This window comes from Sciurus vulgaris, assembly GCF_902686455.1.
Source record: "Sciurus vulgaris genome assembly, chromosome: 8".
Classification (NCBI taxonomy): domain Eukaryota; kingdom Metazoa; phylum Chordata; class Mammalia; order Rodentia; family Sciuridae; genus Sciurus; species Sciurus vulgaris.
The window spans coordinates 85,112,429-85,125,202 of record NC_136468.1 but is presented as its reverse complement, the minus strand read 5'-3'; the positions used below and the strand labels follow the sequence as shown (position 1 = coordinate 85,125,202).

Genomic DNA, 12,774 nt, shown 5'->3' with positions numbered 1-12,774 from the left:
AATGCAACTTCCTCAGATAAAGTTTTTGCAGGAAGTCAAGGCAGGATGCTCTCTACCAAACTGAAGGATGCCACTCCTGCCAGTTCAGAAGAACCTGAGGGTCCAAGATTCTCAGGTTCTCCAGTTTCTCATCCCAAAATTAAGATTCATTCCCTTCCTTTCAGCATGCTTACTCTGTTAGAGAAGACTATCAAAGCTGGGCATTCAATTTCCTTTGCTGTTTTACTGCCTTTACAGTTATATTTGGACCTGATCATCAGCAGTCTGCCTTATATCAGCAGAAGATGAGATTTTTCCTTAAACAATGCTATAGCAGGACCATGACTTTCATAGCATGCCTGGAATTAAGTGGCTAACATAAGCCTATGTCATTTTCTTTATTTGAGGTTTCCAAAGCAGTTAACAATAGCTGACAAACACCTCCATTTTTATAATTCCCCCTGATACCATTCCACTATAATGTCACAGCCACTGTATAATCTTACACTTCAGTTTCTACCCACACTTGATCCACATCCACTGCAGTAACTGATCCAGTAACTGATCCAGTCACAGAATTCCAACCTGACTGTAATGCAACTTCCTCAGATAAAGTGTTTGTTTTAAAGCCATTCTTGGTACCATCTATCTTGACCCAAGTTTATCCCCAACCCAAAAGCAAAGCCTAAGACAAATGTTCACACACAGATAACTTATTTGGAAATTGATCTCAGGGAGCCCAAGGTAGGGATGGGGAAGTAGAAAAAGGAAAAAGAGAAAGCTAACATAAAAATGTATTACTGAGTTGGGCAGTGCTATGGGTAATTGCCCAACAGAATTTCTGAAGAAGCTTATGAAATGCATCTCAGAAATGCCTAACCGGCAGATGAAAGGGGCAGAAGGGGGGCATAAGAGTGGTCCCCTGCCTCCTATCAGTTCCATTTATATATTAGCCTTCTACCTCCCATTTAGTCAAGGGAAGGTTATTGACTCCCCCATGTCTTTGGACTGCACATGGATGATGCAGAGGGGTTCCAGTGGACATCCCACGCCAGTGTCAGAGGATCCCTGTGGAAGAAAGCAGGAGAGCCATAAGACAAGGTGTCATCAAATGGCTTCCATGTGTAGTTGTCAGAAGGCTGCTGGAAGTGGAGTATGAAGTGAGGTCAAGAGGATTTGAAGTGCCACACAAGTAATATCCAATGTAGCTTTATACATCGGGTCGTTAACAACGTAAAAAAAAAAATCAGTGGTTATCTCTAGAAAATTATTGCATACTTCTAAAATCTTTTATTTAAAAACATAAATCAACATTCTGAAACTTGAAAAAGAAAAAAATTAATGGTTTTAACCTACAATTTTGAATGAGAAAGTGACCCATTTGTTAAAAACCTTGATAACATCTTTAATTTTTTAAATAGGCAGGAAAAGTTAAATTATAATAGACTAAAACTACTGCATTTTCAGGATTTGACTTATGTCAGAATAATCTAACTTCCCTTCCTAAGACAGAAAAAAAGTGTATATATAGTAGTAAATCATTAATTTTGTCAAAATAATATAAGGAATTTCTCCTTTCAACAAATTAAGAAAACATTCAAAAAATTCACACAATAAAAAAGCATATGATGTGAAAGAATATAAATTTTATTCTTACATTTAAATAAACAAAAAGACATATTTGCCTAATGGTTTTAACTTGTCCAATAGCCTTCATGAAGGTTTTGTAGTTGATGTCAATGGAGATTTTCCTTTCATCTTAGCAGCCTTTTCCATTTTTATCTGTAAATTTAAAACATTTATTTATATAGCAATTTGTAGACCATTCTAAGAACAAAAGACTGCACATACCTCATTTGGACCCATGCCTTCTTTATCACAGCCACACCACACAGTTAATAAGCTGCCATATACTAAAGTCAAAATCTGATCATTAAAGGGACATGATTGCATAATTTTAAAAAGTTTGATTTTAACTTTAAAGAAGCATTTTAATAAAAATATATAAATAAATATTGCTTTAGAAAAGAGGATAAATTAATTTGAATTGTTACTAATTTTTTTTAATACTTAAAAACCTAACTATACATCCAACCTATACATCAGCCTGTGCACATTCCCTACAATTAGAGAATGTGCCTAAGCCAGCTGGACTATCTCTGAAACTTGGACCCCTTTAAGAATGCTTTCCCATAATTCTGGTTCCATATTCCCACAGTGTTCTTCCTGAAGACCTTGTCCGCCTCCAGTGGAGTTAAAGCAATGAAGCAGCATACATTCCCAAAGTGGCCTTCTAACATTTAAACACATATAAACCTTTTCTATGGGATCAAAGACACCAAAGAACACAAAGCCCACATGCTCCTTACCATCACTCATATTCACATACCCCAATTTCCATAGGCAAGAGAAAGGGACAGAAAATAAAGGGCATGGCAAGTGGAAACAGGGCTTCCTAGTTTCCAAACTGGGAGGGATAGTATGAAGAAACCAGGAGGGACCTGGAAAAACTAGTCTATCCAATCCTATCAAATCAAAGTTATAAATTCCCAATAATAAAAGTAATAAACATTGAGCACAACTATAGAAACGAAAAGATGTACCCCATTTGTGTACAATGAATCAAAATGCAGTCTGTAAAAATAAAAAAAAAAATTTTTAAAGTAATAAATCTAACCTCCAGCTCTTCTTCATTTTTTCTCTCATCTTTGAGACCAACCTCATTCAGGAACCATGCATTCATATCACTTTCACACTGCTATCAGTCAACAGGTCATATGAAGGACCTCCAAAGGACACTCTACTCTAAGGCAAATTACAAAAGAACATATTTGAGTTCTACCTCTTCCATTTATTAAGAATTTGAGGCAAGTAATTTAACCAACAGTTTCTCATTTGTTTAAAAAAAAAAAAGACACAGTAATAGCTATTTCTCAAAGTTATTCTGAAGGCATAAGCAAGATAATATATATAAAGATATAGGCACTTAATACGTAGTCAACAATTGCTGCTCCCTTTTCCCTCTCATTTAAAGCCAAATGTTAGATTTGCAGGAGGAGGAATACTAGGAATTGAACCCAGTGTCACTTTACTTCTGAGTCACATCCCCAGTCCTTTTTTTTATTTTTATTTTTATTTTTATTTTGAGACAAGGTCTCACTCAGTTGCTGAGGCTGAGCTCAAATTTGCAATCTTCCTTCTTCAGCCTCCCAAGTGGCTGGGATTACAGGTGTGTACCACCATGTCCAACTATATTAACTTTTTTTCTTAAATGCAGCAAACATGCTAAACAACAAACAAAAGCAGTGTTTGTTCACTTAAATAGTACTAAATACACTCATCTAGAGTTCTAAGTAGCACCTTCTCCTACTACTCCCCAAAAATTTATTTCCTGCATAGAGTGCCTTGCACCTAGTAGATCTTTGATACTTACTTCCTTAACAAAATCTCCTTTCTTGGGGAAATGAGAACAAGCATCTTCACAGCAGAAAAAAAAAAAATTGACTTGATATATAAAAGAAGCAACTTTTCAATAACCTCTGAAAGTAGCTGGTAAACCATGTTACCACAAAGGCTATAATTGTCCAAGTCAAGTTACAGTAATCATAAGATTCTTCCCACACCAGATGTTACCTGTGACTGGCAAAGGATAGAAGTAAAACCCAGATACCCAAATAGCACTGCTCTTGAGAGGGACCCTGAATGATGAGACACAGTTTTCTAAGGTCCCTTTTCTCTCAACAGTTTTGAAGTAAAAGACAAGGACTAAGGATGTGTACGATACATGTCAACTCAGAGGAAATCATTGAGGTTGGGGCTTCTTCGTTTTTACACACCATTAATCACACAGGCTAGACAATTTATAAATTGTCTCATAAGTCCATAAATCACACAGGCTGGAGAGTTATGAACTACATCTCATAAATCTGTAAATTCCAGGTTTACTGCAATCTGAATGGGCCTGAAATATCCTTTAAAACATCCATAAATAAGAACTCCTTTCATTATCTTCCCACAAGCAGATACCACTGGCATGTTTTCAATATAGTCATACTACCCACGCCTCTGGAGGACATAAAGAGTTCCAGAACCAAGAAAAATTGAAATTAAACTGTGAATGTGTGTGTTTCAAGAATGAAGATCAATTTCATTATAAGCCCTACCCTTAATGAGGCTGCAAAAACAGTCTTTTTTTTTTAATCACTCTGACCATTTCATGTCCCTCCCTGATGTCCTCCTACTAGTAGCTCTTTTCTCTTTGTTATGGTCTAAATGTTTCTGCCCTCCATTCCCAAATTCATATAATGAAACTTAGGAGGTGAGACCTATGGACAAAGATTAGGTTATGAGAGCTAGCACCTCATGAATAGGATTAGTGCCCTTATAAAATAGGCCCCAGAGAGTTGCCTTGCCTTTTCTACCATGTGAGGACATAATGAGAAGGCGCCATCTACGGACCAGAAGGCAGCCCTCACCAGACACTGAAATTGCACACACCTAGATCTAAGACGTTCCAACCTCCCAAACTAAGAAATAAAATTGTTCATAAACCACTCAGTTTATGGGATTTTGTAACAGCAGTCCAAACAAACAGATAACGTTTGGCCAGAGCTGCCCAAAAGAATTTTCTGTAAAGATGGAAAGGTTTGGGGGCGATCCAAGATGGTGGACTAGAGGGTGACTGCATCTCCTGTTGCTCCAGAACCCAGGATTCAAGAAGGGGAGACATTGAGAGACTCAGACTAACAAAGAGTCACGGGGTGAGTCTCCCCCACCGGGTGAAGCTCGGCCCAGGCGGCAGGCCCGGACAGGGGCGGCTTCTCAGAGCAGGGCAGGGCAGCTAGAGTCTTCCCCAGGCAGCCGTGCTCCCTCCAGCGGCGGGCTCCTTCCATGGCCAGCTTCTCGGAGCAGGCTGCCCAGTGAGAGCCTTTCTGCACAGAGCCAGCTCCAAGTCACAGAGCCAGCGGCAAGTTCCGGCCTGCAGGCAGCCTCTGGGACCAGGGCAGGGCAGCCAGAGACTTCTCCAAGCAGCCCTGCTCCCTCCGGCGGCAGGCTCCTTCCAAGGCCAGCTTCTCGGAACAGGCCCCCCAGTGAGAGCCTTTCTGCACAGAGCCAGCTCCAAGCCCTGGAACCAGTAGTGGGCTAGGGGCAGCTTTCTTCGGAAACACTGCATTATCAAGTGCCTCCAAGACTTCAGGCTACTGAAGGCTGGGAGGTGATACACTGGAAATCTAAAGGGACACTATAAGCCAATAGAGGAAATCTGCACTATCTCAGAGTCCCACTGATATCTGACCAATATGAGAAAACAAGGGAAGAAAATGTCCCAAACAAACCTAGATACTATATCAATAAAACCCAATGACAGCACAGCAGAAGAAATGTCAGAAAGGGAGTTCAGAATGTACATAATTAAAACAATCAGGGAAGCAAATGAAGAGATGAAAGAGCAAATGCAGACATTGAAGGAGGAGATGAAAGAGCAAATGCAGACATTAAATGATCGCACCAATCAACAGTTAAAAGAGCAAATACAAAAAGCAAGAGATCATTTCAATAAAGAGTTAGAGATACTGAAAAAAAAAACAAACAGAAATCCTTGAAATGAAGGAAACAATAAACCAAGTTAAAAACTCCATAGGAAGCATAACCAATAGGATAGAACCCCTGGAAGACAGAACCTCAGACATTGAAGACAAAATATTTAACCTTAAACAAAGTTGAACAAACAGAGAAGATGGTAAGAAATCATGCTCAGAATCTACAAGAATTATGGGATATTATGAAAAGACCAAATTTAAGAATTAATGGGATTGAGGAAGGCTTAGAGAAACAAACCAAAGGAATGAACAATCTATTCAATGAAATAATATCAGAAAATTTCCCAAATCTGAAGAATGAAATGGAAAACCAAGTACAAGAGGCTTATAGGACTCCAAATATACAGAATTACAACAGACCCATACCAAGGCACATTATAATGAAAATACCTAACATACAAAATAAAGACATATATTTAAAGGCTGTGAGAGAAAAGAACCAAATTACATTCAGGGGGAAACCAATACAGATATCAGCAGATTTTTCAATCCAGACCCTAAAAGCTAGAAGGGCCTGGAATAACATTTACCAAGCCCTGAAAGAAAATGGATGCCAACCAAGAATCTTGTACCCAGCAAAACTTACTTTCAGATTTGATGATGAAATAAGATCCTTCCATGATAAACAAAAGCTAAAGGAATTTACAAAAAGAAAGCCGGCATTACAGAACATTCTCAGTAAAATATTCCATGAGGAAGAGATGAAAAGCAATGATGCAAATCAGCAACGGGAGGAACTAGCCTAAAGGAATAACCAAATAAAGGAGAAACCAAATCATGTCAAAAAACAAAAATGAGTCAAATGACTGGGAATACAAATCATATCACAATAATAACCCTGAATGTTAATGGCCTGAACTCATCAATCAAAAGACATAGACTGGCAGATTGGAATAAAAAGAAAAATCCAACAATATGCTGCCTGCAAGAGACTCATCTCATAGAAAGAGATACCCATAGATTAAAGGTGAAAGGATGGGGAAAAACATACCATGCACATGGACACAGCAAAAAAGCTGGAGTATCCATCCTCATTTCAGATAATGTGGACTTCAAGCCAAAACTAGTCAGAAGGGATAAAGAAGGACATTACATACTGCTTAAGGGAAGCATAAATCAGCAAGACATAACAATCATAAATATCTATGTCCCGAACATTGGCTCATCCATGTATATCAAACAAATCCTTCTTAATTCCAGAAATCAAATAGACCACAACACAATAATACTAGGTGATTTTAACACACCTTTCTCACCACTGGATAGATCTTCCAAACAAAAATTGAATAAAGAAACCACAGATCTCAATAACACAATCAACAATTTAGACTTAACCGACTTATATAGAATATACCATCCAACAAAGAACAAATACACTTTCTTCTCAGCAGCACATGGATCCTTCTCTAAAATAGACCATATTTTATGCCACAAAGCTACTGTTAGCAAATACAAGAAGATAGAGATACTACCTTGTATTCTATCAGATCATAATGGATTGAAATTAGAAATAAATGAGAGAATAAAAAACAGAAACTTCTCCAATACTTGGAGATTAAATAATACACTATTATATGATGAATGGATAACAGAAGACATCAGGAGGGAAATAAAAAAAATTCTTAGAAGTAAATGAGAACAAAGACACATCATATCAAAATCTCTGGGACACTATGAAAGCCGTACTTAGAGGAAGATTTATTTCATGGGGAACATTCAACAAAAGAAGTAGAAATCAATAAATAAACTACTTAACACTACAGCTCAGAGCCCTAGAAAAAGAAGACCAGAACAACACCAAAAGTAGTAGAAGACAGGAAATAGTTAAAATCAGAGCTGAAATCAACGAAAGTGAAACAAAAGAAACAATCGGAAAATTAACAAAATAAATAGTTGGTTCTTTGAAAAAATAAACAAAATTGATAAACCCTTAGCCACACTAACAAAGAGAAAGAGGGAGAAAATTCAAATTACTAAAATTTGGAATGAATAAGGAAATATCACAACAGACACGAGTGAAATACAAAACATAATTAGAAGCTATTTTGAAAATCTATATTCCAACAAAACAGAAAACCTTGAAGACATCAACAAGTTTCTAGAGACATATGAATTACCTAAACTGAACAAGGAGGATATACACAACTTAAATAAATCAATTTCAAGCAATGAAATAGAAGAGGTCATCAAAAGCCTACCAACAAAGAAAAGTCCGGGACCAGATGGGTTCTCAGCTGAGTTCTACAAAACCTTTAAAGAAGAGCTCATTCCAATACTTCTCAAAGTTTTCCATGAAATAGAAGAGGAGGGAACCCTCCCAAACTCATTCTATGAAGCCATTATCACCCTGATACCTGAACCAGACAGAGACACATCGAGGGAAGAAAATTTCAGACCAATATCCTTAATGAACATCGACGCAAAAATTCTCAACAAAATCTTAGCAAATCGCATACAAAAATATATTAAAAAGATAGTGCACCACGATCAAGTGGGTTTTATCCCAGGGATGCAAGGTTGGTTCAACATCCAGAAATCAATAAATGTCATTCACCATATCAACAGACTTAAAGTTAAGAATTACATGATTATTTCAATAGATGCAGAAAAAGCATTCAATAAAATACAGCACCCCTTCATGCTCAAAACACTAGAAAAAATTGGGATAGTGAGAACATTCCTTAACATTGTAAAGGCCATCTACGCTAAGCCCATGGCCAATATCATTCTAAATGGTTAAAAACTAAAAGCATTCCCCTAAAAACTGGAACAAGGCAGGGATGTCCTCTTTCACCACTTCTATTCAACATCGATCGTCCTTGAAACTCTAGCCAGAGCAATTAGACAAACCAAAGAAATTAAAGGGATACGAATTGGAAAAGAAGAACTCAAACTATCCCTGTTCGCTGATGACATGATTATATATTTAGAGGAACCTGGAAATTCTACCAGAAAACTGTTAGAACTCATAAGTGAATTCAGTAAAGTAGCAGGTTACAAGGTCAATGCTCATAAATCCAATACATTTTTATACATAAGTGATGAATCTTCAGAAAGAGAAATTAGGAAAACTACCCCATTCACAATAGCCTCGAAAAAAATAAAATACTTGGGAATCAATCTCACAGAAGAGGTGAAAGACCTCTACAATGAGAACTACAGAACACTAAAGAAAGAAATTAAAGAAAACCTTAGAAGATGGAAAGATCTCCCATGTTCTTGGATAGGCCGAATTAATATTGTCAAAATGGCCATACTACCTAAAGTGCTATACAGATTCAATGCAATTCCAATTAAAATCCCAATGATGTACCTTACAGAAATAGAGCACGCAATTATGAAATTCATCTGGAAGAATAAGAAACCCAGAATAGCTAAAGCATTCCTTAGCGGGAAGAGTGAAACAGGGGGTATCGCAATACCAGATCTTCAACTCTACTACAATAGTAACAAAAATGACATGGTATTGGTACCAAAATAGAAAGGTAGATCAATGGTACAGAATAGAGGACATGGCCACAAACCCAAATAAATACATTTTTCTCATACTAGACAAAGGTGCCAAAAATATGCAATGGAGAAAAGATAGCCTCTTCAACTAATGGTGCTGGGAAAACTGGAAAACCATATGCAACAGAATGAATTTAATCCCCTATCTCTCACCCTGCACAAAACTCAACTCAAAATGGATCAAGGACCTCAGAATCAGACCAGAGACCCTGCATCTTATAGAAGAAAAAGTAGGTCCAAATCTTCACCTTGTTGGCTTAGGATCAGACTTCCTTAACAGGACTCCTATAGCACAAGAAATAAAAGCAAGAATCAACAACTGGGATAGATTCAAACTAAAAAGCTTTCTCTCAGCAAAGGAAACTATCAGCAATGCGAAGAAAGAGCCTACAGAGTGGGAGAATATCTTTGCCACTCATACTTCAGACAGAATGCTAATTTCCAGAATATATAAAGAACTCAAAAAACTCTATACCAAGAATACGAATAACCCAATCAACAAATGGGCTAAGGAAATGAATAGACACTTCACAGAAGAAGATGTACAAGCAATTAACAGATATATGAAAAAATGTTCAACATCTCTAGTAATTAGAGATATACAAATCAAAACTACCCTAAGATTGCATCTCACCCCAATTAGAATGGCGATTATCAAGAACACAAGCAACAACAGGTGTTGGCGAGGATATGGGGAAAAAGGTACATTCATACATTGCTGATGGGGTTGCAAATTAGTGCAGCCACTCTGAAAGCGGTATGGAGATTCCTCAGAAAGCTTGGAATGGAACCACCATTTGACCCAGCTATCCCACTCCTTGGCCTATACCCAAAGGACTTAAAATCAGCATACTACAGAGATACAGCCACATCAATGTTCATAGCTGCTCAATTCACCATAGCCAGACTGTGGAACCAACCTAGATGTCCTTCAATTGATGAATGGATAAAGAAACTGTGGCATATATATATACAATGGAATATTACTCAGCCATAAAGAATGATAAAATTATGGCATTTGTAGGCAAATGGATGAAATTGGAGAATATCATGCTAAGTGAGATAAGCCAATCTCAAAAAACTAAAGGACAAATGATCTCACTGATAAGTGGATGAGGACATATAATAGGGGGAGGGAGGGGTTAGCGTTAGGGTTAGTGTTAGGTTTAGGGTTAGGGTTAAGGAGGGTGGCAAGAATGGAGGAAGGAAGGACTATATAGACGGAAAAGAGGGGTGAGAGGGGTGGGGGGAAGGAAAAAAATAACAGAATGAATCAAACAACATTACCCTATGTAAATTTATGATTACACAAATGGTATGCCTTGACTCCATGTACAAACAGAAACAACATGTATCCCATTTGTTTACAATTAAAAAAAAAAGATAGAAAGGTTTAATATCTGTGTTGTCCATTAAGGCAGCCACTATCCACATGCAGCTTCTGACCACTTGAAATGTGGGTAGTGTGACTGAGATAATAATAAACTTTTAATTTTGAGTCATTTAAATTTAGACTCACAAAGCTACATATGGTTTCTATCTTGCAAAAAGTTCTACTGTCAGTTTCGGCATTAAACAGTGACCAGGACTTTCCCCATTTGTTTCAAAATTCTTCATCAGATAATCTATCTCCTAGTCATTTCCTTTGCTCTTGAATGGTAAATTTATTTAGTGCTCTTTTTCCATATGATTGGTTATTCAATGAGCTCTTATCTAGGAGTCATAGATGACACAACAAAAGTGATAAGAGAGCTGGGGGTGTAGTTCAGTGGCAGAATGCTTACTTAGCAGGAATGAGGCCCTAGGTTTGATCTCCAGCACCACAAAGGAAAAAAAAAAAAAAAAAAGATGACAGGAATGTCTTTACTTTTGTGGAGTTTGCTGCTCAGTCGGAGAGATGATAATACCCATAACCATAAAACAATCCTGAAGAAAGCAGTTTCTGCCATACAGCTGAAGTACCATTCCCCCATACCTCCTTACGCCAACAGACTTTCATTTAGCAAAAAGCAAAGACAGACCTCTCACATACAAACATTGCCATGAAACTTACTGAAAGTGTAAAAAGTATAGTTGACATCTATGAAAGCAAATGTCAATTATGTGTTTAGTTTTTCAATTTCCTATAAATACTTATTTATTGAAAACTTAGTATATATAAGACAGTGTGCCCTAGATACTAGGAAAAATACAAGGGTTAGTAAAGTACTGTGCTTATTCTCAAGCTGTTCACACTCTGGTGGAGAACTAATGAAACTGACCATTATTAAAAGCTGGGAACACATCAACACTACATTTGTTGAGTTCTAGTTGTTAAAATGTTTGTTTAGTGGTCTCTTTTTTAAAGCTAATTTTTAAAGGTAATTTTTAACTTGAATCTAGATATATGAAAAAAACCTCTAAAAAGAAAGAGTACATATTATGAATTCAATGTATATTCAATCTTCACTTGACAATTTATTGGTTTTTATAATACATACTTTTTATTTTTAATAAGCACATAACAGTTGTATATATTCATAGGTACAGTGTGATATTTCAACACATGTATATAACGTGTAATGACATCAGGATAACTGGCATATCTAACACCTCAAACATTTATGTTTTCTAGGTGTTGAGAACATTTAAACTCCTACCAGCTATGTTGAAATGTACAATTCATTGTTGTCAACCATAGTAATCCTTCTATATTACAGAACATTGGAAGTTATTCCTTCTACTCAACTATACCCCTGTACCTGTTAATGGTCCTATCTCTATCCCTTCTCCCCGGCAACTTCATAGTTTAAATTTTAAAAATAAATATACATGTATTTTTTAAAAACAAGAATTCAAGATACATATAGGGGATGGGGTTATAGCTCAGTGGTACAAAACTTGCCTAGCATGTGTGAGGCCTGGGCTTAATTCCCAGCAGCAGGGGAGAGGGGAGTACATATAATTTACCAATATGCTATTAGTTGACATTATTATTTTATTTGTATTATTAAATCAATGTTTATGACTTTTATGATTATATTATATATCATATTATTTGTTAGTCCTACTTCTTTTTTAATTATTCTAAGCAAACCTCCAGGCCTAACACCAACTATAAATAGACTTTACAAATTTTTTTATGTTATTCTACATTTAATATATAATCATTCTATAGTGTATCTGTTATAACTAAATACTTAATACCAATGAATTTCCTTAAAAACCTACCCTCTCCTGGTATCGTCTTTCAAAGAAAGCCATGTCATCCTCTTCAGGCCTCCTTAAGGAAGAAACTTGACTACTTATACCTACTGACACGGAAAAAAAAAACAATGACATATTTATAACATATATTGCCCTGCAGTTGAAAAAAATATGCAATGAAAAATTTCTTCCTGCCAGGTCATATTTTATTTTCCAAACCAGAAATGGTATAAGTGGTCCAAATACCTAATTCTTTCTAAGAAAGAATGGCATCACAAAACAAAAGTAAACTTTTAGTGGTAAACATTCTCCACATATTCAACTGGCTTGTATTAACACTACATAGCTATTCCATATGAGTACACTTAGCTATGTCCACGTTTTGATATTATAACTAGAAATCCATGTTATGCTTTATACATGAAGGTTAATATAATACAAAAGTACGATAAATTTGAGATATAACACATTGCTGTCTGCATTACTGAGGCTTTACTGA

At 36.5% G+C, this 12,774-nt stretch overlaps 1 protein-coding gene across 8 annotated transcripts in view; it reads right to left on the bottom strand.

Annotated features, from left to right (window-relative positions):
• Window positions 1-685: 685 nt before the first annotated feature.
• FAM221A (family with sequence similarity 221 member A) overlaps window positions 686-12,774 on the bottom strand; it is a 30,947-nt gene continuing 18,858 nt past the window's right edge. For 3 of the 8 annotated variants that reach the window (XM_079149375.1, XM_079149369.1, XM_079149377.1), the window contains 2 exons: window positions 12,300-12,382; window positions 686-1,047 (listed from right to left, as the gene is read on the bottom strand). In XM_079149375.1, coding sequence (XP_079005501.1) covers window positions 952-1,047; window positions 12,300-12,382 — 179 coding nt within the window. In that variant the 3' untranslated portion in view covers window positions 686-951. Of the gene's footprint in view, window positions 1,048-1,636; window positions 1,762-12,299; window positions 12,383-12,774 lie in introns of all 8 variants that reach the window. The other 5 variants (XM_079149376.1, XM_079149371.1, XM_079149373.1 and 2 more) reach the window with 4 other exon arrangements.